At 40.3% G+C, this 27,390-nt stretch overlaps 1 protein-coding gene across 1 annotated transcript; it reads left to right on the top strand.

Moving 5' to 3' along the window:
* The first annotated feature begins 24,590 nt into the window (after positions 1 to 24,590).
* LOC127049283 (uncharacterized) lies at positions 24,591 to 27,084 on the top strand. The gene is made up of 2 exons (XM_050949909.1): positions 24,591 to 25,522; positions 26,522 to 27,084. The coding sequence occupies exons 1-2, from the start codon at positions 25,336 to 25,338 to the stop codon at positions 27,013 to 27,015; spliced, it is 681 nt and encodes a 226-aa protein (XP_050805866.1). The 5' UTR covers positions 24,591 to 25,335; the 3' UTR covers positions 27,016 to 27,084.
* Positions 27,085 to 27,390: the final 306 nt, after the last annotated feature.

A 27,390-nucleotide genomic window follows, 5' to 3' on the forward strand; every position in this document is an offset into this window, starting at 1 on the left:
AAACATGCCCAATAACTGAAAGAGGGCATTTGTACCCAAAAAGCCACCTACCCTCACATACAAGGTCTGCATGCTCAGTGCTAGGCATTGATGGGACTGTCTAATATGTTAATGAAGACAATTTGGCATGGATTAAAGCAAGATTATCTAGTTGGATAACTAACAAATGAAAACAGGCTTAATCAAAAGCCATCAAATTTCAGTGATAATAGAGCCGCTCAGCAGTCAAAGGGATCAAGACATTCATTTCTATAATGGCTTTGATTGAGTTAAAAGTCTCTGCTTGATGCACTTACATGGCTCAGTCTTGCAAGGTGGCGAAACCTCCTGAAAGGTCTCAAGCTCCCCCAACTCCCCTTGAAGGCAGTGGGAACTGAGATGCTAAGTATCTTGCAACATCAAACCTATAGAGCCTGATCCAGCTCCTACCTGTGTCACTGAAAACACTCCCATTGACTGCAGTGGGAGCTCAATCAGATTGTATGGCAGCTCTTGTAAGGCAATTAATATTTGAGTATGTCTTTCAAAGAGCCATGAGCCACATATAGGATCACGTGAGGATAACAGGACACACTGGGAAAAAAAATAAACAAACGAACACTTCTCATGTACAAACAGCAAACAGAATCAGCAGAGCACATATTCCTCACCAGCTGTTTCAGCTGCAAGGCTATAAGATAACTACTCAAATATTATTTCTGTTATGTTATTTTATTTTGGAGGGGAAGAGTTCAGCATCCTAAGCAAGGGATTGCTATGAGGGGCAGTCTTGTTACCATTGAGTGGCCTCCTGAAGGCTGCGTTTTGCAAAATAAGCTGCATAAGTTTTTATTCTTCATATAAGGAATGAAAGGAAGCATAGTCCACTTCACCTGTTAGATGGTTAGGGACCACTCTTTATAGCCCATGTCAGCCTCATTATTTTCCAGAGGATAAGGATCCCTTGATACAAGTTTCATTTTCTATATAAACGGGTGATGCTGGAAAAGCTTTTCATCATGCATATCATCTTTTCCTAGATAACTGCAAATAGATTCTTGTTTAAAAGTGCTGCTACTGTGTTAGGCTCTTAATGTTATTTGTGTTATCCATATAATAAACTGTGATAAAGCTGTCATCTTGGAACTTTAGATTTTTTTGTGAAACATCTGTTATAGGATGTCACAAAAAGTCTTCAGACAAAATGCAGTATTTAATATTATTATTATTAATACTTTTAATTTCTATAGCATGTTTCATCTAAAGGTTTCAAAACACTTTACAAATGTTAATTAAGCCTCTTAATACCCAGTGAAGTACAGCAGGTGTTATACTGCCCATTCTACTGAAAGGTTAAATGACTTACCAAAGGTCACAGAGGGAAGTCAATGACACAGACAGATGTCCTAACTCCTAATTCCATGTTCTAATTAGTAGACCACATTTCCTTTCTTTTAAAAAAAAGAAAACATGATAAAAATTTGAATGAGTGTATTCTATTAAATATGTGGTAGTGATAGCCTACCTACCTACCGAACAGTAAACAAAACTAATAAGATGCTTCTGAGCATTTAATCCCTATCACCCTTTTATGATAAATATCTTTAATAAAACTGAAAAGGGGACTTTTTAGAAAAAGGGATCAGAGGTTAATTGTTATCACATTAAATTCTTAAAATGCAATTCCATTTAACGCTCCACGACACATGCCACAAAAGCAAACAAAAACTGTCACAAGTAAACAAAAAACTCTAATTTGCAGATGAGCCAACAATATACGACAGTAATAAAGTCAGTTCTTGTTGCTTCTTAATAATGAGCTGTCAGATGGCAGGATTATAGAGTTTGCTTTGACATCAAAGTTCCTCATATTGAAAGGCTTGTAATAGACATGAAATTTATTCCCTTGGCTTCCACTGAGATATTTTGATTCCAATGCTTATAAAATGGAAACCAATTTTATATGTAGTACAAGACAACTTTGAAACTCTTCAAAATAATTCTGTGGGAAAGAAGGGTGTGTAGGAAGCTACTTTGTAGACAACACTGCTTTGTCATAACTAGATTATTATTTATCAAGAACACATTTCCAACCCTCTCTGGTACCCTCTCTCTCTTCTTCTCCTTGCCCCAGGGCATAACATAGTGCTGTGCAGCATATTGCCTTATGAATCTTCTTCAAGTACCCAATTATCCTGGTGCACCAGACTTGTCATTACCATGACAGCTGTGTGCAATATGCAGTACATGTTGTCAGAGGTGAAAGATTGTACATGGGCACTCTCCTATCCCATACTGCATTTCCATTACAATGTGGAGAGTAAAAGGTGTGCGCGCGCGCCTCCCAACCCCACCCACCCCACTTCATTAGAGATGCCAGTTAGGTCAAAATCTATTTAAAAGAAGAGGCTGAGGTTATTTGTTTTAAGTGACAGTGGTTCTGGTGCTGTCACAGACTGTAACAGGATTTTTCCTGTGTAATTTTTGTAACTATAAACAAGGGGATGGGGCAGGCAATTTTAACAGAAATTAATTCTAGAAGTATATCTGCCTCAAATTCCTTCAAGAATAAAATGAAGTGTTCGTATGTTTTCTTTTTTTGTTTGTTACTTTTGCTTTTGCTTTTTTTTTAATAATAAACTCTTTTCTTTTTTTGGAGATACTAAATTTAACGGTCTAGCTGATATTATTGTGCTGTGGCAGTTCAATGTGCCAGCAGGTGAGAGGATGAGGTGAAGAACTGTTCAAGGATTCCTGCACTCTAGGCAAATGCTGGAGGCTGAACACAGTGATCTGACCCAGAAAATATCCTGATATCTGCATTACAATGAATGAAATTTGGCATCTGCTTTGGAGGAAACAATTGGTTCTGTTCTTGTCCCTGAGGACAGTATCCTGCAAGGTTCCAAATGCCATCAATTCTCATTGCCATCAGTGCAAGCTAAGGGCACAGGTGCTGGAACTAGGGTTGCTGAAGGTGGGGAGCACCACTTGGTTTGAAGTTGTTTTCATCATATACAGGGTTTACTGTTTTTCTCAGTGGTTTTCAGCACCCCCCTACAAAAATTGTTCCAGTGCCTATGACTAGGGCTTCTACAGCAGCCAGTGTGGCTAACCTCGGGCCGCCCAAGGAGCTGGCCCTGGGGCCATCTGCTCAGACGGCCTTGGGGACTGCTGCCTTGGGCAGCGGGCCCCAGGACCACCCGAGCAGCAGACGATGCAGCTGGCCCCAGGGACCACCCCAGCAGTGGCTGGTGCGGCTGGCCCCAGAGACTGCCCGACTAGCAGTTCTGGGGGTGGGAGGAGCAGCTGCAGCTCGGTGACCCCTGGCAGCAGTCCTCCAGTAGCTGGTGCCGCTGGCCCCACCCCCCTGAGCAGCGGCTCCCCCTGGCCCTCCCGGCAGTGGCCCCCCAGCTAAGATTTAGTCAGGGGTATAAAGTACAAGTCATGGAGGGGTCACAGGCTGTACATTTTTTTTTACTGCCCGTGAGCAGTCCATGACTTTTATTAAAAATACCCTCGACTAAATCGTAGGCTTACCTATGGCTAATGGCACCTAGCACCATGTAAGAAATATTCAGCATCTCACAGGATCAGGACCCCATAGGTAAACATCCAGTGCAGATGAGTTGTCACCGTTTGTATAAAGTTCCTTACAGATATTGTAATTATACTGTGTGTTCTATGTTTCTTAAGGGGTGTGACTGCCTCAGTGTTGAATTATCCCTGGTAAACCTCTATGTGCCTTATTTGACCAGGCAACTCATTATAGCTGTAAAAATTAAAAAATCTCTTTTTGCACCCTCTCATTACTTATGAAACAGATAGGGGGAAATGTCTGGCTTTACAGAAAACACGCTGAAATGAACTCTTTCCCTTAAAGCACATGAATTTTACATTTTAACCAATGAATAATAAACTTATGAAAAAAACAAGTACAATATTTAATAGGTAAGAAATGCAATGATTCTTTTGAGAGATAACTGCTTGGAAATGGATATTTGTCATTGAAATCACTCATAATTCAAAATTATTAGCTCCATACACATGGGGACAGCATCACCAGAGACAAATGAATGCAACCTGAGAAGTCTAGTACAGTATTCTAACATATTGGATTCTAAATATGTCTCTCTTTTCTGAGACATGAAGACAAAAAAAAACAAGAAATCTGCAAGGAGAAAAGGGAGGAAGGAACTAAAAAGTTCGTTTTTCTCTTTTGTGAAGTAGAGGCCTCAAAAGTAGATACTTACTAGCTGAAGGGTGATACAAAAGACAAAGTCCCTCATTTTGGGCCTAAACTAAGGTCACATTTTTCCTTTTAAAAAGTTTTGTCTTTTCAGAGTAATACTCTGAACGTCCCATCAAGATTACTGTTCTGTCTTCAGAGGGGTAGCCGTGTTAGTCTGGATCTGTAAAAGCTTCAAAGAGTTCAAAGATGTATTCGATGAAGTGGGTATTCACCCACGAAAGCTCATGCTCCAATACATTTGTCAGTCTATAAGGTGCCACAGAACTCTTTGTTCTATCTTAGTCACGATAATGCTTTTTTTCTAATCTGTGTTTCAACACAAAGCTGTACTTTTAAAGAAAGTCTTAATTCTGGATGTAATTTTGCAGGTATTTATCTGGGGATGTGACATGATCTGTGTAAGAAGTTAATGCATTTCGTGTTGGATGAACAGATCTTTTATATATACGCACCTGATGAAATACTGCCCTGACTGATACAAGCTGCTCTTGGATCAGTGGAGTAGCTGAGCAAAACCAGCTGCACATTAATTACAAGAGCAATCCTGTTGACACAGGGCAGGATGGCTCAGATAACACAAGACCTGGTAGGGGGTACATGCTGTCACTCATTTGACAAAAAACTCTATGTGCTTCCCAGCCAGAGTATGTTACAGACTTCAAACACCCGTTCCGGGCTGTGTTGAGCTGGCTAGTTCAATCCTTTCCTAGCGATTGCACCAGCAATAGTTTTGGGACTTGTCTTTCTTCTGAGTGGAGCTAAAGAAAGAATCTCTCTATCCCCTCTTCCCTTATTCATGCATCAATGCAGCCAGAGCAAGATTTGCCTCTAATCTATACGCTCTTTCAGATCCCACTGGAAAAATTCATAATCTGGATAAATTCTGTAGCAATCCTCAACTTCAAATTAAAACCTTTTATAGATAACATCTAGGATGAAAAACATCCAATGGCTACCATTTTCCTTTATTGTTTTTTCACATTTGGTTTGTTCCTAAACCAACAATACATCATTTATAGGAAAGTAAACTACATATAACTCTACTTCACAACTAGTCACATACAAGACACAGAAGAAGTATAAAAGGAGGGTAGAAATCTAAAAGGGAGGAATATCAGACAGACTCTGAAGGGGAAAAAAGGAAATTGAACATTTCATTCTATTACTCTTCAGTACCTGTGCCTCACTTAGCAACCAGATCCAGAGGCATCTTTCTGTCACCTTTTAATGGTGCACTCGCACCATTTTCTACAGAGAGCCAAGCTTCAACCTTCTGTTTGAAATAGCTCTTATCAAATGTGAGAAAAAAATCACAGTAGTGCAAAGGTTATCAGGAAGGGACAAGGAAAAGAAGAATGAAAAGAGAACCCTAAAAAGGAAGAGCATAACATTAAGATTTATGACTTGTAGCAAGAGGTCTGGCAGGAAACAAAACCAGCAGTTAATCAGCCAACCATAAAGATGTATCCTTTATACCAGTTGTTATGAAATGTTCAGCTGTTTTATAGTAGAAGGTTGTCTATAGGAAGTTCTTTAAATATATATACAATTAATATTGAAGGATTATTTTACTCTTTTCAGTGATAAAAATGGATTATTTCTTTGTAGATCTACTGATTTTCCTTTAAAAAATACCTGACAGGCATATGACAATAGTGGTTTTAATTAAATAGTTTAAGACACATCTTAAAAGTCAAATAAAGTCACATTATTTTGGAGCTAGGATTCAGAAACAAAATGCAAATGAGACAATCTTACATAGTAAGATGCACTCATAAATGTCTTGATTAATACGATCTTTTAAATAATTTTTTACTTCAGTCAGTGAATTCCTTCCATTCTTTTTCAGTCTCGCTCTTGCTTTGTAAACAGAGTGCTAGCTGACTGGAGGACATGACAGTTTTTCTGACATGGCGAGTATTCTACCAAATACCTGAAAAAGAGCTGATGTGAAGTTCAAGGACTGCGTTGAGGTCGAGTTTTCTAATCTCCAAATTCAAAAGCAATTTAAAGTGTGCCCAGGTTTTAGTTTAGTTTAACTCTGTGAAGTGGCTCTCATGTTTAAACATTTGTTTGCATCTGTTCTGTTTCTTCCTTGGTATTGTTTTACTTCCAAGTCTTAACTCCGTGTAATCATAAATAATTTTGATGCCCTAGATTTAATAGACTCAAACCACATTCCATAATTTGCTTAACAGATGCAAATCTCCAATATCTATCCCTGCAGTGAAAAACAAAAAATGTTAGAATCAATGGGCCAGATCTTCAGCCCCTTTTCACCACTCTGACAGCTCAAAGCACCTTAGAGCTGTGGCCTCCTGGGGATTCCCTTATTTGGAGAACCTCAGGTGGCACAGAGCTGATGTTAGGTATTCCTGCTGGCCCTCCCAGGTTGAGGACGTGTCTTGGGGCAGGAGGGAGCATGGTTGGCACATACTGCACTCTCACAATTAGGGATGCCACCTCTATAGGTTTTACCCGGACAGTCCGTTTTTTGGCTTCTGTGTCCGGGTGTCCATTTTTTGACCAGAAAGTCCAGTTGAAAAGGGGACCTGGCAACCCTAAATGGCACCTGAACCAGAAGCCCGGTTACCATGGGGCAGGAGGAGGCACCGTGTCATTAACCCGCACCAGCCCCTGCTCAGTTTGAGCCATCTCCTACTGGCAGGCAGGCATTAGGGTGACCAGACAGCAAGTGTGAAAAATAGGGATGGGAGTGGGGGATAATAGGCCTCTATGTAAGAAAAAGCCCCAAATATCAGAACTATCCCTATAAAATTGGGACATCTGGTCACCCAAGGCAGGCTCCTTGAGATGATTCAGTGAGCAATATGGGGAGGGGAGGAGAGGCGTGAGCGATGGGGGTGGGGCCTTGGGGGAAGAAGTAGGAAAGGGGCGGGGCCTTGGGGAGAGGCAGAGCAGGGTGGGGCCTAGAGGGTCAAGTTTCCAACAATTAAAAAGGTGGCAACCCTACTTGTAATCCATGGCTACAGTGGCCCCTTGAGAATCCTTGCAGAATGCCATAAATTAGAGTGATCCTGAGGCCCCTGTCAGCCCCTGGGGTCAGCATCAATCACTATTTGGCTGGATCGAACAACCAGGATTAATGTAACCTGTGTAGGAAACCAGTGATACTATATACAACTTTTAGTACTGAAAGGTAATGCTCCTATATTTACATACATATGCTTAACATGAAAATAGTTATCAAGTCTTTTTTGGTGGAAAAATGATTTAAGACCTTGATTAAAGAAATGGGGGGGACTCAAAGTACTTGGTGATCTGAAGAATATTTAAACTAGAAGGGGACATTTCTTTATTAAATCTCCAGTCCTACAAACCCTCTACACACAGTATTAGCACTGAAGCAAATGGAAGCTTCCAGCACTGGGAGAAGAATGTGTAAGTGCAACTTCAGAGCCATACGCTATCCACAAATCACTGATGTCAATCGGATCTGTGCTCATAGACTGAGAAGAGAGTACATGCCTTTGAGCTCTGCTTCAGGAATGCTTCAGGCTAAACATAATTTGATTGTAATTCTGATTAGAACCGAGCCTCTGTTTTTAAGTCAGGCCTATTATCCCCATACAGCATTTCTGCTACTTTCACCATCTTTCAAATTACTGATGAGATTTTCAAGATCTAAAGTTATCCTTTAAGTATACTTGAAAACTAGTTTAAAATGCCAAAAGAAATTCAACAACAATAGGAAGGATAACTTTATTGATGAGAAAAAAAAGGATGGGGAGGGAGTATGTGTGATTAACTCTAAGGTATTTCAAAATATATTTCCCGACCATCTCACATGCATATAAAAAATTGAATTTATCGGCAGTATTCATATCATAGTGTTTTAATAATTATTATTATTAATAATAATAATAATAGTAATAATAATAATAATAATAATAATAAAACAAATCCATTTACAGGTTGAACAAAGATGACAAAAATTGACAGCCACTGTGTTCCACTTCAGCTCAAATGACTGCAAATACAATGCTGGTGTGAAGAATCAGAGATTTTCAAAATCCTTTAGTAGAACAAGTAATATCAGCAGATTCATAGATTCATAGACTCTAGGACTGGAAGGGACCTCGAGAGGTCATCGAGTCTAGTCCCCTGCCCTCATGGCAGGACCAAATACTGTCTGGACCATCCCTGATAGACATTTATCTAACCTACTCTTAAATATCTCCAGAGATGGAGATTCCACAACCTCCGTAGGCAATTTATTCCAGTGTTTAACCACCCTGACAGTTAGGAACTTTTTCCTAACGTCCAACCTAAAACCTCCCTTGCTGCAGTTTAAGCCCATTGCTTCTTGTTCTATCCTTAGAGGCTAAGGTGAATAAATTTTCTCCCTCCTCCTGATGACACCCATTTAGACACTTGAAAACTGCTATCATGTCCCCTCTCAGTCTTCTCTTTTCCAAACTAAACAAACCCAATTCTTTCAGCCTTCCTTCGTAGGTCATGTTCTCAAGACCTTTAATCATTCCTGTTGCTCTTCTCTGGACCCTCTCCAATTTCTCCACATCTTTCTTGAAATGCGGTGCCCAGAACTGGACACAATGCTCCAGCTGAGGCCTAACCAGCGCAGAGCAGAGCAGAAGAATGACTTCTCCTGTCTTCCTCACAACACACCTGTTAATGCATCCCAGAATCACATTTTCTTTTTTTTGCAACAGCATCACACTGTTGACTCATATTTAGCTTGTGGCCCACTATAACCCCTAGATCCCTTTCTGCCATACTCCTTCCTAGACAGTCTCTTCCCATTCTGTGTGTGAAATTGATTGTTCCTTCCTAAGTGGAGCACTTTGCATTTGTCTTTATTAAACTTCATCCGGTTTACCTCAGACCATTTCTCCAATTTGTCCAGATCATTTTGAATTATGACCCTGTCCTTCAAAGCAGTTGCAATCCCTCCCAGTTTGGTATCATCTGCAAACTTAAAAAGCGTACTTTCTATGCCAACATCTAAGTCGTTGATGAAGATATTGAACAGAGCCGGTCCCAAAACAGACCCCTGCGGAACCCCACTTGTTATACCTTTCCAGCAGGATTGAGAACCATTAGTAACTACTCTCTGAGTACGGTTATCCAGCCCGTTACGCACCCACCTTATAGTAGCCTCATCTAAATTGTATTTGCCTAGATCTTGAACTATGCTTCGATTCAAAGGGAAGGTAGTTTAACAATACAAGTGCCTATCTTTTTCTGGCTTTCATCTCCTTTCCTTTGCACGATGTTCTGCCTTAATTCAATTCTCAATTCCTACCCCCCATCCACCCAGTTAATATAAGGAAGTCCACATTTAGAGGGAGGGAAAAGAGGATGAAGAAAGGTGTTTTGAGTGAGTGTTTGTGGGTACGTTTGTGAACACACACATCCTTAATCTCCTGGCTTGAATTAGCCATCTAATATCACATAAATGAGAGCTCTTTCATCCATTGAGAAACCAACAATGGCAACTATAAAGAGACACACACAAAGGATCAAATCCTTAAGTAAAATCAATGATATATTTGTAAGGGTACAGTCACAGAAAACATTGATGCTACTGCCTGTTACAATACTAGGTGCTGTAATAATCCTTATTTTTGCATGACAATATTCTAATAGTTTAAATTACTTAGAATTTCTTATCCTAAAAATTCAGAGTAAATGCAGCAACATGCTAGAAAGATTTAAATACATTAGTAAGAATTGGCTAAGCAAGTCATCTTAAAATTTGCCATCATTCATAGCCCTATATAAAATCATTGTCCTATCCAGCTTCTCCATTCTTTCCTGATTGTTTTAATACTTTAATTTATATTTAAATGGTCACAAGACAAATTCTTTTAGTGTCTGGAATACTTCACAGTAAGAAGGGCTTAAAATCCAGTCTCCCACACAGATCCAAAATAGCCTAATGTTCTAGGGGGGTTAAGAGAAAAGACATCCTCCCTTGATGCAACAGTAGCCCCCAACCCCTGATGCCCTCACTCTGTGGGGTTCTGGGATGGATATGTAATATCTGGTGAATCCACTTTACAACAGATCCACCGCCTCAGCCAGGCTCTCTTCATCACCTACCCTACCTTTCAAACCTAATTCATAGGAAATAGTATGGATAGCTTGCATGAGCTCCTCAAAACCTCAAAAAAAAGAGTAGCAGAATCACATTGATTTCATTGTGTCTGGCATTGTCTGGGGCTATGGAAGAAGGGGAAGGATTCCCTTCCAAGTGCAGCAAACCTAGTTTGTAGAGTGAAATGCATTGAATCTACAGAAATCCTGAAGTTGGTTTCACTGCATTTCTCTCTCCAATCTTGTTTGTGTGTCCCCAAATCCAATACTGTAAAAGACTTTACCATAACAAAGAAAGGCCTTCCATTTGTCCTGTAAAATTCAAAACTTAGTCTGACCTTCAAGTGGAAATCTAGAGAGAAAAATATCAACCAAATCCAGTGCCAACTAATATGCAATAAAGGCGAAGATCAGTTGTGACATTCAGAACAAATTACACCAAACGTGTTAAGATGAGTGACACAAACAAGGACAAGGCAGGACTTGCCTTTAAGAAGATTATTTCTACCTCGTTTACAACAAACACTAGAAATGCCTGTAGTGTTCAAAGAGTGCCAGGGCTGTCTGGGGAACTGGGCTTGGACTTCATTTTTATTTCCATTTCAAAAGAAGAAAGGTGGGGGGAGGGGGCAGTTTCTCTTTATTAGATGAATTACATCCAACAAATGGCAAAACAAATTGTGACATGAAGCCTACAGTGCCCAATTGCTTTTCAGTCACGGGTTGGGGCCGAGTGTCATTTGGCTATTTGTTTCACACTAACAGTTGGACACACTTTTCCATGGTAAGCTGCCTCCCTAATAAATGATGTTTGACAGCATCATTTATAAATCTATCAAAACTGAGCCACAACAGAAATCTGAAAATGTATCTGAAATACCTTAAGGGGTTGGGCAAGAGTGAGATGAGGGCTATTTCTCTGCCTCCATCTCCAACTTGTATAAAAACACCTATATAAGGAAGGGACCTCTTGGGTCACTGATTCCAGTCACCTGCTCTGGCAGACAATCCCATCATATAATACTGTACAGAGTAGTAGCAGATTCTGCCGCTGTGTGCATGCTCACCCAGAGGAATTGCATCTGCCTTAGTCACATTTCCACTTGGAGTTGCAGTAGGTATGTGGCCCCTCCTGTGTATGCGCACATGCACACACACACTTCAATGCTGTCTGTAGAGGCACACTATAAACCATACTATTTGACTGCAGAGAGGTATGAACATTTTAAATGTAAACATCAAAGGTTTTCCTTCCCATGTAAATTCTTGTCTACACAAAGGGTAGGGATGAGGTGTTATTTTAATGCAATTCTTCTTTCAATTTAACTGGCCAGTAAGTGAAAACTGGATAATCAACTTTAAAAGTGGACTAAGTTAATTTCAAATCAGTTAGCGTGGAAATATGTTTGTGTGGACACATCTGTATTTTGGATTAATTTTTCAGTCCTCCCACTGCTATCCCACCCTATTACTTCAGGACCAACCTTTAAAATATGGATCTTATTCATGGGGGTGGGAAATAACCACCATTTATTGACAAGAAGCAAGCTTTATTTCTTTGTCCAATTGATCCAATTAAAAAAAATGGTCACTTCGGATTTTAAAGGGCTGCATAAAGCCAGTATAACTAAAGACTGGTGCCAGGATTTTCAAAGGAACATAAAGGAAACTGGACTTAAATTTTTCAATTATTGTGCAAACTCCTTTAATTGCCTTTGAAAATCCCAACTCTGTCCCCTAGTCACAGAATAGGTGCATAAGTGCTGGAACTAGGGATGCTGGGGGTGCTGTCACACCCCGTGGCTTGAAGTGGTTTCCATTATATAGAGAGTTTACAGTTTGGTTCAATGGCTCTCAGCACCTCCACTATAAAAACTGTTCCAGCACCACTGAACAGGTGGTGTTGATGGAAAACTCCAATAGTTGTTCTTGCAACACAATCTACAAAAAATATAAAAAGCCATGTCCTTCCCTTTGCCTGATCTGATCACAATTAAGCAGATTGTGATGCATGTCTGTGCCAGAACATAAAACTATTTTGTGGTGTGTGTTCTGAAAAATTTGAATATTCAGTGAAGAAGCAGCAGCTCTTACATAATGCACTATACCAACGTTTATATCTAATTTGTAACCACTGAAGAGACCTGTTTAGCTCTGAAGAAGACTCAGTAGAAGTACGTGATACATCATGTATATTGCAGATACTGCAGGACTTGATTCATGTGGATTTAAAGTAATCTACTTGGCTGATGCTATGTTCACCTAAAGACAATTGTTCATCTATTCTAATTATTATAAGTATGTGTTTACCTTTATACCGTTTATGTGTCTAAATGACCACCATAAAACAGAAGCGTAGAGACACAACACATTACTACAGAAGCACAAAACTAACAAAAATTTGCATAGAGTGTAGGGAACCAATATGTGAATTATGTTTCTAAATTCAGCCATTTAAATTTTATTTGCAAATGCAATAAAGTCACTACAGTGGAAAGTATGGCAAAAACATTCTTTCAGGATAAGATCTTCATTATAAGAAGGTGGGTTACTATGGCAGTGTCCTCAGTGCATTGCAGAATCATCAGCTGGCTAACCACGACCAAGACTGAGTGAACCCAACTCTATTAACAGTGTGCCATAAGGCAACTACCAGTGAGGTTAAATGTAATTATTTTTTAAAAGGCTATTGTATTCCAAGAGCTGATCAAAAATCACCAGTATGAAGAGAGAGAATCAAGCAGTGACTATTTCTGCCCTACCACCAGATGTATACTGTCTGACTTATTTGTTTTTACTTGTTTGTGATACAAAGGAGCATTTGTTCTTGGAGAGAAAAGAAAACTGGCAACATTCCACTGAACTCTTTTATGTGAGGCACCTCGGGGTTCTAGCCAACTACTTTGTTTGGGTTTTCTTTACACCTGGGTATCCATATGTTTTATAAACATACCCATATGCTTTTCCTTTGTGCCTCTGTATAAAAAAAAAATTGGGTTTTGTTACTTTTAAAATGACAGTGGTGTTTTATTACCATTTATCCCATGTCATGAAAGATTATGATAAAAATTCAGAACAATCCTTATGTGCTTTTCAAAAACCTTTGGGTGGATTATTTTTTGTTGTTCTCCTCAATATTTAGGGGCAAATTCTAACACTTTGGGAACAGCATATGAACATCCACCCGGAAGAGTTTGGGGTAGAAATTTTCTCTTCTAATCCTAACCATCTTTTAAAATCCCATGGAGAAGCTGTTCCAAGAACATACATGCATTTGGGGGCAGGAACTACAGGTCAGGAAGCATTGCCTATCATTGTATGTGCACACTCTCTTGTCAGAGGCCTTTGCACAATGCAAATAAGCATGAAAACAGAATAAAATATTTAACAAATGGGTCCATTCTCTTCTAAGCCTTCTAAAGATCCCAACTTATCTCTGTAATATGCCTGCACAAATAGTATATTTTAGTTTGAATGCCACTTAAAAGTTTATATGTATTTTACCAGATCTCACAAATAACTGGGCTTTCAGAATTCGCTTTGGGGAATAATTGCCATTATTCTGTTGCAAGAACCAATTTTTCACTGTGTAATTTGCTGTTTCCACTCTCCTGTCTCAAGAACCTTCCCCAGTATATCACCTCCAGTTATGCATCCTGCTCTCTGCTTTTGCTTCACATTTCTGATTCCTACAAATACACTACTTACGGATCATAGCAGCCCAGATCCATTATGCAACCTCTTGAAGTCCCAGATATGAAAGAAAAAAACAGGCTTCCAAACTCATACCTAACCAACATATACAAAGTCTCACCTAAATCATTGGTAACACTAACTCATGCAAAACAGAAAAGAAGAACAGATACTCTAATTTTAATTGCCAAGAGCTTTTCTATTGAAGTGTAATAAAATTTGATTTTCGTTACTGTGGAAACATGTACTTCTGTTGTTCTAGTCGGTCAACATTGCCATTCCACTTTGAAGCCCTTTGTACAGAGGATAACAACTTATATGTAAAAATTCACTTCCACATAAATCTTGATATTCAAATACTCTGTCCTAGAGGTATTTCCATAAGAAAAGGCGATCAAGCCACAGAGAGAGAGAATGAGAGAGAGATGGCGGGTGGAGACACTAGCTGACACTGAGAACTAATGGCAGAAGAATATGTGTTTACAAACTTTTTTTTAAAATGAAAACATACTGCAGAATTAGACACCATTAAAATGTCAGAGGTTGCACTTTTTGAAACCCCAAAGAGAGATTTTATTGTTGGACAGTTTTTGCATGGTATATAAAATGGAGGGGGGAGGATAATATGCTGCATTGGGCTGGATTCCCTTCAGAGCTTGGAGAGTGACACCCTAGTCAGGATGGAGTAAGTCAGTGCAGAGTTCCCCTCTCTGCTGGTAATTTTCAGGAAAGGCTCCAACTGCCATTCACAGACTTAAAGAGGTTCCCAGTAAGAAGGAGACAGATCCTCCATTCTGCTGAAGACTCATTACGTTGCTCCAGCAGCACAGAAGAAACTTCAAGAGAGTGGAAGTGGGCCCTGAGGAAATACCGTGAAGAGCTCCTGGGCTGGCATAGAGCAGGAGGACCCTACCGTGTACAGATGTGTCAGGGACAAAAAAGGACAAGGAAGGGATTCAGCTGGAGCGCCAGCCATTTTCCACTTCTCATGGCTCATTGGAGTGTACTTACAGCAACCCTGAGGCTGCACTAACTGATGCCAGATTGTCCCCAGAAAGCCACATTTGCTACCTGACCCCTCCATTCCTGGGACCAGTGCAGGGTTGAACAGACTGAGAATTGGGGCCATATGTTGAGAGGAATGGGCAAAGCAGATAAAATAAAGGATCCAAAACTTCTGCGGTGGATACCCTGAAAGAAGAATTTAAAAAAGAAAAAAAAAACAAAAACAGGTGAGTTATTAACACTTTAAAATCTACCACTGAGAAAGCTTCACAGCAAAGAAATCACCAGTATGGGCCAGAATCTGGAGAGGTGAATTTTTCTGCAGCCAAAATTCCGTCATGGGGGAACTATCTGTTTAAATGTTTTGAGTTCTATTGTTTCTTTAGTTGCAGTTGGTGACAGCTCTGTGAATTCTCTACAACCTTAAAGTAAAAAGATAATGAACCAAATTCAGACCAGATGTAAGTCAGCACAATTCCATGCTCAATAATTTTATTTTATTTGTGGTAACTGCCATGTGACTATAAGAACTGGGGTTGCTACCAGAAAAGTGGTGATGGTGTACCTCTCTCTCTCTCTCTCTCTCTCTCTGGTTACTTATATGTTAGATTCTATAACTGTCACAAGATAACAGGCAAGTTCTCAGAGCATTATGATAGTGCTCCCTCAGTGGTCACTATTTCCTATCAAACCATCACTTCTAGTCAGCACAAGCAGGTGCAGCATTAAATGCAAAGCTGCCTGTCATTTCATGACATCTCTGAAAGCAAGCACCACTATTGTAAAGAAGGGTCTACCCTATCTTTTCCATTACACAAGCTTAAAGATTATTTCTCTGCGTAATGTTGTTTTAAGAATTAGAAAAGGTCACCACGCAAGGACACCCTAGACCGCTGAAAAAAATTACAGCACATTGAGATGTGAGCCAAGACAAGAGATACTCTATGATAACAGAAGGAATGAAAAAAGTCAGTCTAAAAGCACATAGTACAGTAGATCAGGGGTTCTCAAACTGTGGGCTGCAACACAGTCCTGGGTGTTCTGCTGGCGCAACTGCATTCTTCAGTCAAGCTCTTAGAAAATCTTTAACTCCACGTGACTCATGTAATCTAAGTAAAAGCTATATACATGTAATGTTTTGAGATGTATATTTTGCACACAGCATAGAAAAAACTTTATTTATTAAAAAAACCCTAGATGCAATATGTCGTTTAATTCTAGGGAGTACAACGGTGCATTTCATTGCAAGGTAACTTAGCGACATACACACAGTCTGCCATTTACAACTGCAAAAAACAGCAAGCAGTATTTCAATCTGGCATGGATCGATTTATTTTTCGAAAATGAGAAGGGTACACTAGTAAAGAAAATAATGAAAGTTCCGGAGCATCTACAGCTACACAAAATGAGCCAGCCAAAAAAATAAAGAAAGTGGTAAGAAAATATGAGGGCTCATTCTTGAAGTTTGGATTCTCATTTACTGGAATCAGATGAGTACCTGTTGCCTCGGTGTGTTATAATACAGCTGTTATTTTATATGTTTATTTACAATATTTGAGTCTTTTCTAATTAGTAGAGAGTAAGACTGGGTCTTTACTTACACAGACAGAAATTCAGATCTTAAAAAAATGAAAAAGCAATATAATGCTTAATGTTGGACAACTAATTTGTTTTAAATCAATAACAACACAATGTGTTCTTACAGTTTTGTTAACGTTGTATTGCTCACTGTTCAGTTTTATACATTGTAAATTTATACCTTGTGTTTTCCCTGTTTGAACACTACTTTTTTATCTCAAAATATTTTTAAAGTGTAGTTTTACTAAAACTGTTTGGTTTCAAATATTTTGAAGCATTTCTTTAAATGCATATTACTAGGGATTTCTATCATTACAATTGTTTACATTAAAATGAAAAGGAACCTTGTGTATTGTTTATTTACAGTGTTATAGTTTATATATATGTCACAGTGACAATAAATAATTTCCCTCAAGAAGTGGTAATACCGGGCTATAATGCCTGTTGCAGCTGCATAGATGGGCCTCCAGGAAAAGAGTCTGGGAACTCCTGCAGTAGAGCACATTTCACTTTGCTGTAACATTCAGCCACACTCACTTCAGACATTGGGAAATAATAACACCACAAAAATAAGTGCATTCTAGGAAGACTAAGGCTTAGAAGATAATCTTATGCCAGGAAGAAGTTAATTATTAGCATTCAGAGTACCTGTGATATACAAATGAAAGGGATAGGTTGCCAACCTCCATTTTTATAAACACAGTGAGACCTGGTTAATCTGCTCTGTATATGGTTTATCCACATATTAGCAACAAATTTTTACGCAATGTGCATGTGCTACAGAGCATTTTTTTCTGGGGTGAACATTTATTACCCAAAGCGTTTTGGCCTGAGATCTTGTATCTCATAAGCTAAGCAGACTTGATAACTACTAGGGTACCACATTCTAGTAAAACCCAGGAAACAATGTGAGGTTTCACTCATTCCTTTGCGATCAATATGGAAGTAATGTTCCAGCAGTATTTGGAGAAACTGTGTTCCAGTAAGTGCCTTTGTTTGTTTGTTTGACTGAAGTTTAAAGCCAAGGCATTGACTATTTGTGGTCATTAAAGTTCATATGGCTTTGGTCTCAAGAGTTAGGTTGTTAACTCAGTTTGCGTAACTACAGTTCACCTACCTAAACTCATCCTGTAGTTTCAACTAGATAGAGTATTCTTTACTGCTTTCCCCAAACTCCTGTGTAGTGTTGATCCACTCTTTTGAAGAACTGGGGATATGATCTTGTATATGCAGTGTAGGTTGCAAATCCGATAAATCAGGATGATGAAAAACATTACATTAAATAATTTAATTTAACTATTAAAGTACTTGATTATGATTTAATATGGCCATAGCAGAACTCCTTATCAGCCCTCACAAACCTTCTCCACTTCTCTATCAGTGATGATAATAGCAATCATCCTTGCCATCATTTAGGTTTGAAATCCCAGGGTTAATTTTGACTTCTTTCTCCATCTTTCCCCACACACCAGAGATATACTCAAATTCTACTGCTTCTTCTGTCTTAACAACTCCAAGATTTACCGTTTTCTTTCCTACAGATAAATCTTTTGTTCAGGCCTTCATTACGTCCCACCTTGATTTCAGTAACATCCTGCTCTCTGAAGAAAATGCAGCTGATACAGTCACCTTCCTCACCTGTCAATTTGATCGTGTCACTCCCCACTTTGAAGCCTTCCGCAGGTTCCTCATCCTCCATTGCATCAAACTTCAGTTACTTATCAACTTGAAAGCTCTAAATTCCTTACTGTTTTTCCCCTTTCCCTTGACCTCTGTTCCTTTTCTCTTTCTCTTTAGATTATGAGGTCAGCAGAGCAGGGAATATACCCCCTTGAATGTTGAAAAGTGCTTAGCTTTGTGACAGTGGCTACTACCATAAATAAATCATAAACAATAATAAAAATCACTGCAAACTCCATACACAATCACATTCTAAATCCCACAAACTAACTTCTACAGCCCAGACAATGGCAAGGTAAATTCTGCCTCACAGATCATGACAACAAGAGTCTCTTACCAAATTCTTGTCCTCCGAGTATACAAAAATGCCTTAAACATGAACAATCTCTCAGTCAGAGAAAGAATTCCAGTGTATAGATCCCAACAAAGAAAATATAAATGTAAAACAGATACAGGAAACAGCATAACTCTTACATACATTAACAAAGGAAAGAATGAAATAAAATATTTCACTTGTAAAAGTCATGTTGGCAGATCAAAGGGGAAAAAATCCCAGATAAAGTCCTTTGTTTTCTGCATCCACTTTCCCATGTATCTAAGGGAGGCCACTGCTCTCTGACTCATAGAGGCCTCATCAACACTGGGAAAATGAGGAATGTTAGAAATGTGTTACCACATTTTAATTAACATATGTATCTAGTCTAGGTAGGTTTAGAAGGACTAGAGTTTGATTGGTAAATGTCAATTTCATCATACACACAGAAAACAATGAAAACGTATTTCCATCATAATAATCAAAATTTACAGACAGGCAAAGTAAGAAAAAAATCTGTTTGAGAACTTATTAGCATTTGATTTAATAATATTTACTTTGCATATTTCGACATGCAATGTTGACAATTTGTGTTTTAACTGTCATAAAGCTTTAACCTTTTGAATCTCAACCGCTACTGTCATCAAATAATAATTGACTGACTCCTTGATGTCTGATGCTCCCATAATTTCCCACAACTGTGGAAATTTAAATAGATACAAATTTTAAAAAATGCTTAAAGATAAATATCAATATTATCTGTCATCATAAAAAATAAACTGACTTCTGCAAAGCCTAAGTATAGGCAAGGATACATCATGTTTAGAAATATGTTAATTGTTTGTAGTTAACCTTGTGGGTTATCTTTAAGGGTCTGTCTACACAGGAAAATTAATTTGGATAAGAAAGGGTGTGAATTTAAAGCAGAATAGCTATTCCTGATTATCAGCTTGTGTGGATGCTCTTATTCTTGTTCTGAATTAGTTGAGAGAGTTAATCAGCAATACTTATTCTACAATAACTCCTCATGTAGACAAATCCTTAGTGCTAAGGCACGTTTAACATCATGTTACTTGAAATGTGTTATCTGACATGTTTTCAAATATGATGGATTTTCCCAACACAGACATGATCATACTGCTGACTGTGTATCTTGAGACAGATAAAGGAAAGCCACACTTCTCAGGGTGGAGAGGAAAAGGAGAGGGAAATAAAGAGGAGGGGAAGAAACAACTAAATTACTTAGGTCGGCCAAGGGAAAAAATTAAATATATGTGTATTATTCTCTTTTTCCACATAATTGCTGCTTTATATTATAAATCTAACTTATTTGCATTTTCATCACACCCTGTTATGAAGTGCCAATCATATCTATCCAAATGTACTAAAAACATGCTCAGTTGATGCTGAGCTGGCTGGACGAGGGAAGGTTATTAAAAATGTACAGTTTTGAATCCCATTATAGTTTCTTCAGTGATTTTACTCACTACAAATTCTTACAATATTGCTGCAATGAACTGGGACAAAATCTTCACAAACATACATTTAGGTTAGAAATATGTATTTTCCATTTTAAACACTAGAAAGAGGATTATGTGCCATCAGCTACATTTCTGCCTCCTCTGTTTCAACTAGAGCTAGTTGAAAAAGGGAAATCCCTTTCCAGGAACACGTGTCCTCGAAAAAAAGTTTTGCCCTGAAGAAGGACAAAATATCAAAAATGCAAAAGTTGGGGCCTCCAAGTGCTACCACAATACAAATTAATTAAATAAATAATAATAAAAGAGAGGAAGAAAAAGCCCCACTGAATCATCTTTTCCATCCCTTCCTCAGTGTAGACTTCTTCCCCTCACTCACTTTCCAGTGCTTTTTCTAATCTAATTTAAATGTCTCCACGGATGAGCCTCCTCATTCTTTCAGTTCATTTTTAAAAGAGCTGCGTGCTTTATGTAAGAACACACTATCCTTATCTAAGTCACTGTTCAAAATCACCAATATGACTACTTGAACGGAAGATATGTTTAAAGTGGCAGTGCTGCTTATGATATTAACTGAGCAGTATGGTCTTCCTGATGCCTATATTTGCCATATGCTGGGATCTGTACCTAACAGTATGAAACTCAGCAAGTTATAACAGTAAGGCTTCTGAACATATGATATCCTAGTATATCTGACAGCACACAGTGCTCAGATACCCACTGGTTTTCCAAAATGAACGCAAAAGTCATAAAACCTTTATCTTTTTATATTTCTAGCATTTTTGAAAGATATGACAGATCAGATAGATAAATCTAAGTTAGAGAAACCATTCTCATGGAACAGTGTTGAAGCCCTTGTCTATCAAACTGCTGCTGCTTCTGTGACCATGTCTGACCCCTTTTGTGTGCTCTTAGCAACTTGAAAAAGCCCAGCAGTCTTCTTCATGCAATATGTAAAGGCAATGAACCTGTCAAGTTTCTTTTACCAACTAGCAATTATCTCTGACAACAGAAACAATACACTTGGACTTACTCAGCTAAATTAGAACAATTTTAACTGTGGACAAGAACAATTAAAACTTTGGAAACTGCTAAAAAACTAAGGGCAGTACATCTGGCAAAATGTAAGAACTCCACACAGGGCCTAAACCTATGAGGCACTGAATGTCTGCTGTGAAGATCAGTGTCTGTTTGAGGGCATTCACTGCTCAGTGTTACAACCTGGCCCAGTCTCCCCATGGATAGTAATCAGCCTGCTGTAAGTGGACCCTGCTGCTGGGTCCAATGTACTTCCCAGCATACCGGTCTGGGCCGAGCATAGTCACTGTTTCTAACTCTTGAGTCTCCAGGGCATGCTCCCCAGCTCAGACCTCTTGTCTAAGTCCTTCCTTGAGTAGTGGGACTCTACAATTCAGACACGCTAGCCCCTCAAATCAGTGCCTCAGATCTCCCATCCTGTCCCCACTCCAACTGCTTACACACACTCTCCCAGGGCTCCATCTAGATGTGGGCACTGTAGCTACTAGTTTGACACATTTAGGAACAGCGTGGCAGAAAAGTGTGACAAAATACACCCGTGTTCACATCCTACACACTACTGTAATAATCTCTGTACAAGGTACCATTTGAAAACTCAAAATTTGCTGGTCATTACTATTCTGATAAAATATGTGTGGCGACATCATATGTGATGTTCTAAGCTTTTCCCGTATGATGTTAAGACTGCATATTCAAAACTCACATATCACCAAACTAGTCAAACAGGCCTTAATTTGCATTTAAGCAGTAAATAGAGTCATCAAGCAAGGGAGAACAAAGAAAGAAAGCTCAAACAGGTGAAAAAAATCAGCAGGGACCATCCTTCCTCACACACTCTTTGTCTCCTGGTTCCCAGCTGGAAATATTTTCAAGAGGAGTCTTGATACTATAAAAAGTAGGGGCAAACACCCGAAGGCACCATTCTCTCTCTCCATTACATTCTCTGCACCTGAGAGGACAAAAGGAAACAGCCATTGGACTCTGGGGGAGGGGTCCTGACTTGAAGAGTTTGGTCAGTCATCTTGCTGGAAGCACGTGGTGAGAAATTTTGCTTGAATCTAATATAGTTTGTTAATTTATAGACTAGTAAGCATTTTATCTTTATTTTTCTTGTAACTATTTCTGACTTTTATGCCTTATTACTTATACTCACTTAAAATCTCTCTCTTTATACTTAATAAACTTGTTTTATTGTTTTTTCCAATCCATTGTATTTAAGTTGATGTGTCTGGGTAACTCTATTTAAGATAATAAGCTGGTACATTATTCCCTTAAAGGAATAATAGACTTAATATATTTGTGCTGGGCAGTACAGGACATACATTTCTGGGGGGCAGGGAATCCAGAATGGAGGGGTGTTGAGGTCACCTTGCAGCATATCCACAGCTGGTAGGAGCCAGAATGTAGCTGTCAAGCTACAGTTACATAGAGACACTCAGGGTATGGCTTGCATGATGGAAGGCTGTTTGTGAGCAGGTGGGAGCTACTTCAGCAAGGCATTGTAAGGCACCCAATGTTGCAGGACAGGGGTGACAGAGTTACACATCTTTGCAAAATAACACATATCCTAAAATATTTCCTCCCCTAGTCTAATCCCATCCCTTCTGCGAGTCCTAGGTTTTGTCAACATTTCAGGCTAGGCACAGTCCCTCCTACCCTCTCTCTCTCTCTCCAGTCTTCTTCAATGTGGCAATGGTTGACCCTCCCACATCCCATTCACAGGGACGTAAATACATGCTCTGTCTCCCGTTGCCACATGCCTAGGCTGAGAAGCTGCATATCCACTGGCCATGTGGGTGACCCTGGGGTTGGGCTAGCAGTTGAGACACAATCAAGGCTAATAGCTCCAGATTGCTCTGTGATAGCTTGTCAGGGTATGTCTATACTGTAATGTAAGCTCAGACTCATGCTCAAGCCCTAACCCCCATTTCCATCTACACACAAATCTCTCAGATTCTGGCTCAGATGCATAGGTCCCTGTGAAGGAGAAGGGTGTGAGCCCATGCCAAGGCAGGCCACAGAGTCTGAGCCCTATTATTTTGCAGTGTAAATGCAGTCCCCCATCCCAGATTGAGGTTCTTGGAAACCCCCTATAGCATTCCACAGTGCTGTGGGCCAACATCCTTTGTCCTCTCTCTCTCCCAAGAATTGCTGTCGACTCCAGGGAAATGGTAGCCCCTTGCCTTGTTCTAGTACAGCAGCTTGGCGTTTACCCCTTCCATTTTATTCTGACTGCTGAGCTGCAAACACACCTCAGAAGAACCTTTGGCGTTTGCAATGGATATTGACCAGAAGTCCTTTAAAAGCACGCTTCATCATGGTTGCAAGAGCATAGCCAGATTTTCATGAATCTCTGAAGCAAGGCCAGCAAAACAACTGATTTTAGTAAGAGTACTAGATTTGACCATGCATACCAGCAAATAGTGAAGAAGCTGGTCATGTTGAAATTTTACTGGACTGATGACCAGTGCAGAGAATGCATTTAACAGCTCTACATCAAGTAACAAAAAACAGGGACCACAACTACATCTCTGGCAACTTGCCAACATTGTGTAATTTTATGATGAGTTTGACTGGGTGCTGGGACTGTGCCTCACACTGAGTGGTACATGATGACCTGTCAGCCAGTATGGTGCCTGCTGGTCCCAGAAGCCAGCATGGGAATTGATGGGAGCCTGCAGCAAGCACCAAATGAAGCAACTACTGATAAACCTGGTCCTAGAGGAATCTTTGTCACAAGAGCAGCTGTGGTATATCCTAGGGGCCATACTTGGAAGAGCTTTTTAATGCCCCCTCTCACCCCGGAGGAACAATCTGCCGGGAGCAAAAAATGAAGAGGCTGGTAAAGTTTCCATTTCTGAGTTTATTAATACAGTAACAGGAAGGATTTCCACTCTCTGAACCAATGCAAAAAATATTATAAGCCTCAGGTAGCAATATGTAGCTGCTAGTACCAGCATCTTGGTATGTCCCCACCCCTTTCTCCGCCACATGGAATTCCAAATGGAGACCAAGAAATGCAAACAGTAAAACAAACACAGAAAACAGAATTTTTACTGGGTAGGCGTAAATGTTTGCTATTTTATTCCAGTTTGTTAAAATGAGAACCTTCTATTACCTTTCAGGTACAGGCAACAACCCAACTGTGTCACAAGTCACTTGAAAAGACTGAACTGGGGGTGGGGGGTGAGAAGAGGGAAAGAGGTTTAATTGTACTCCATTTTCAAATGTAGTCGATCTCTCTTACATATAGTCCATGCATATTGTGGGTGACAAAATTATTAGTCCCAAATATAACGGGGGGGTTGAACTCAATCCAGAAATCTGCCTGGAGGAGAAGAAGGGTAGCCCTGGAGTTGTGTGTGTTTGTTTGCATGCAGTCCTAATATGCTGTCTCGCAAGCCATGGGAAGGCACTAAGCTGTGTAAATGCTAATGTTGCATCCTGTTGATTTCCTCCGGAATTCTGACCCAATCCTAGGCCTGGTCTACACTACACAGTTAAACCGATTTTAACAGCGTTAAATCGATTTAAAGCTGTACCCGTCCACACTACAATGCACTTTATATCGATTTAAAGGGCTCTTTAAATCGATTTCTGTACTCCTCCCCAATGAGAGGAGTAATGCTAAAATCGATATTAACATATCGGTTTAGGGTTAGTGTGGCCGCAAATCGACGTTATTGGCCTCCGGGCGGTATCCCACAGTGCACCACAGTGACCGCTCTGGACAGCAATCAGAACTCAGAGGCACTGGCCAGGTACACAGGAAAAGCCCCGCAAACTTTTGAATTGCATTTCCTGTTTGGCCAGCGTGGAGCTCTCATCAGCACAGGTGACCACGCAGAGCTCATCAGCACAGGTAACAATGCAGTCTCCTGAGAATAGAAAAAGAGCACCAGCATGGACTGCACGAGAGGTACTGGATCTTATCGCTATATGGGGAGAGGATTCAGTGCTAACAGAACTCCGTTCCAAAAGACGAAATGAAAAAATATTTGAAAAAAATTTCCAAGGCTATGATGGGAAAAGGCAACACCAGGGACTCAGTGCAGTGCAGAGTGAAAGTTAAGGAGCTCAGACAAGCCTACTAGAAAACCAAAGCAGCAAATGGAAGATCCGGGTCAGGGCCAAAAACATGCCTCTTCTACGCTGAGCTGCATGCAATTTTAGGGGGCTGCGCCACCACTACTCCTCCCTTGTCCGTGGATTCCGAGGTGGGGGTTATAATCTCAACCATGGTTGAGGATTCAGCGGAGGGGGAAGATGAGGAGGAGGATGAGGAAGAGGAGGATGACCTTGCAGCGAGCACACAGCACTCCGTTAGCTCCAACAGCCAGGAGCTTTTTGTGACCCAGACGGAATTACCCTCCCAGCCCTCCCAAGCCACTAGCCCAGACAGTGATGCCATGGAAGCAACCTCTGGTGAGTGTACCTTTGTAAATATAACACATGGTTTAGAAGCAAGCGTTTTTTAATGATTGATTTGCCATGAAGGCTTGGGATGCATTCGCAGCCAGTAAAGTTACTGGAAAGGTTTGTTAACATGTCTGGGGATGGAGCGGAAATCCTCCAGGGACATCTCCATGAAGCGCTCCTGGAGGTACTCCAAAAGCCTTTGCAGAAGGTTTCTGGGCAAGGCAGCCTTGTTCCATCAACCATGGTAGGACACTTTACCATGCCATGAATGTAGCAAGTAATCAGGTATCATTGCATGACAAAGCATAGCTGCATATGGTCCCGGTGATTGCTGGCATTCAAGAAACATCCGTTCTTTATCTCGCTCTGTTATCCTCAGCAGAGTGATATTGTTCATGGTAACCTGGTTGAAATTAAGGAATTTAATTAAGGGGACAGAGATGGACATTTTCCTACTGGGCTGTTGCTTAAAAGAAATCCTTCCTTGCACGTAGCAAAGCGGAGGGAGGGGAGGCAGGATAGCGCTGAGCTTTTTAGCGTTTGGCCAGAAGGAATCTTCCCAGCTAGCAGCCACGCAGTGGGGGAGGGGGGAAAGAGGGGTGATTAGCAGTGATCTTCCATGATACCAGCCATGCGGTGGGGGGAGGGGTAAAGCAATCCTAAAGAATTGGATTGGGGAGGGGAGAGGTTGGCGTCTGCTGCTGCTTGTTAACAGGAAAGAAGCATCAGAGGGCACGGTGTATATGAAGGCTGGAGAAGCTGAAAGACAGTGGCTTACCATGGCCGCATGCAAGCTGAATTGTGATGCCCAGACCTGCATCTGTGAGATCTGTAACACCAAAGCCCAAGCACTCAATATTAAAAGACGTAAAATACGACCTTGTAGTGAAATCACATGTGCTATGTAAGGTGAATAGTGTCGTTCACTGTGAAAGAGTATAACCATTGTTCTGTAAAATGTATCTTTTTAAATACTTCTCTCCCTTTTTTCCCTCCCTCATGCAGCTGCACATTTTTCAAGCCTCCCTACTCCATCCCGAAGGCTAGCTCAGATAAGGCGGAGGAAGAAGAGGATGCGAGATGAAATGTTCTCTGAAATCACGGAAGTAACTCGCAATGAAAGAGCTCATCTGAAGGAGTGGAAGGACGTGGTAGCAAAGTACAGGAAAGATGCCAGTGAACGTGAGGATAGGAGAGACGCTCGAGATGAGAGGTGGCGGCAGGAAGATCAGAGGTGTAGGCAGGAAGATCAGTGGTGGCGGGATGCAACGCTGGAGCTGCTGCGTGATCAAACTGATATCCTCCGACATCTGGTGGATCTTCAGGAAAAGCAGTGGGGTCACAGAGTGCCGCTGCAGCCCATGTTTAACCACTCTCAGTACTCACCATGTTCCATATCTTCCTCACCCAAACGTGTAAGAACGCGTGGGGGAAGGCTTTGTGCACCCGCCCACTCCACCCCCGTGGACAGTCCAACCAAAAGGCTGTCATTACATTGAAATGTGCTTAATGGCCTTTTCCTTCCCTCCTATCCTCCTCCCAAACCACACCCGGGATACCTTGTTAATTCTCTGTCTCTTTTTATAATTACTTTTTAATAAAGAATACATGCTTTTTAAACAATAGTGACTTTATTTCCTTAAGCAAGCTGTAATCGAAGGGGGAGGGTGGATTGCTTACAGGAAATGACTTTTAATAAAGAATACATGCTTTTTAAACGATAGTGACTTTATTTCCTTAAGCAAGCTATAATTGAAGGGGGAGGGTGGGTTGTTTACAGGGAAGGAGTCAATAAAGGGGGGGTTCATGAAGGGGAAACAAACACAGCAGTCACACTGTACCCTGGCCCGTGATGAAACTCGTTTTCAAGGCTT

This window comes from Gopherus flavomarginatus, chromosome 4 (genome assembly GCF_025201925.1).
Source record: "Gopherus flavomarginatus isolate rGopFla2 chromosome 4, rGopFla2.mat.asm, whole genome shotgun sequence".
Taxonomy (NCBI): Eukaryota; Metazoa; Chordata; order Testudines; family Testudinidae; genus Gopherus; species Gopherus flavomarginatus.

What these genes read in the sequence shown, in the direction of transcription:
- LOC127049283 (XM_050949909.1), top strand. Translation starts at nt 25,336, where the DNA reads ATGGTTGAGGATTCAGCGGAGGGGGAAGATGAGGAGGAGGATGAGGAA. An exon ending in TGCCATGGAAGCAACCTCTG is followed by an intron (nt 25,523 to 26,521) that starts GTGAGTGTACCT and finishes TCCCTCATGCAG; the next exon opens with CTGCACATTTTTCAAGCCTC.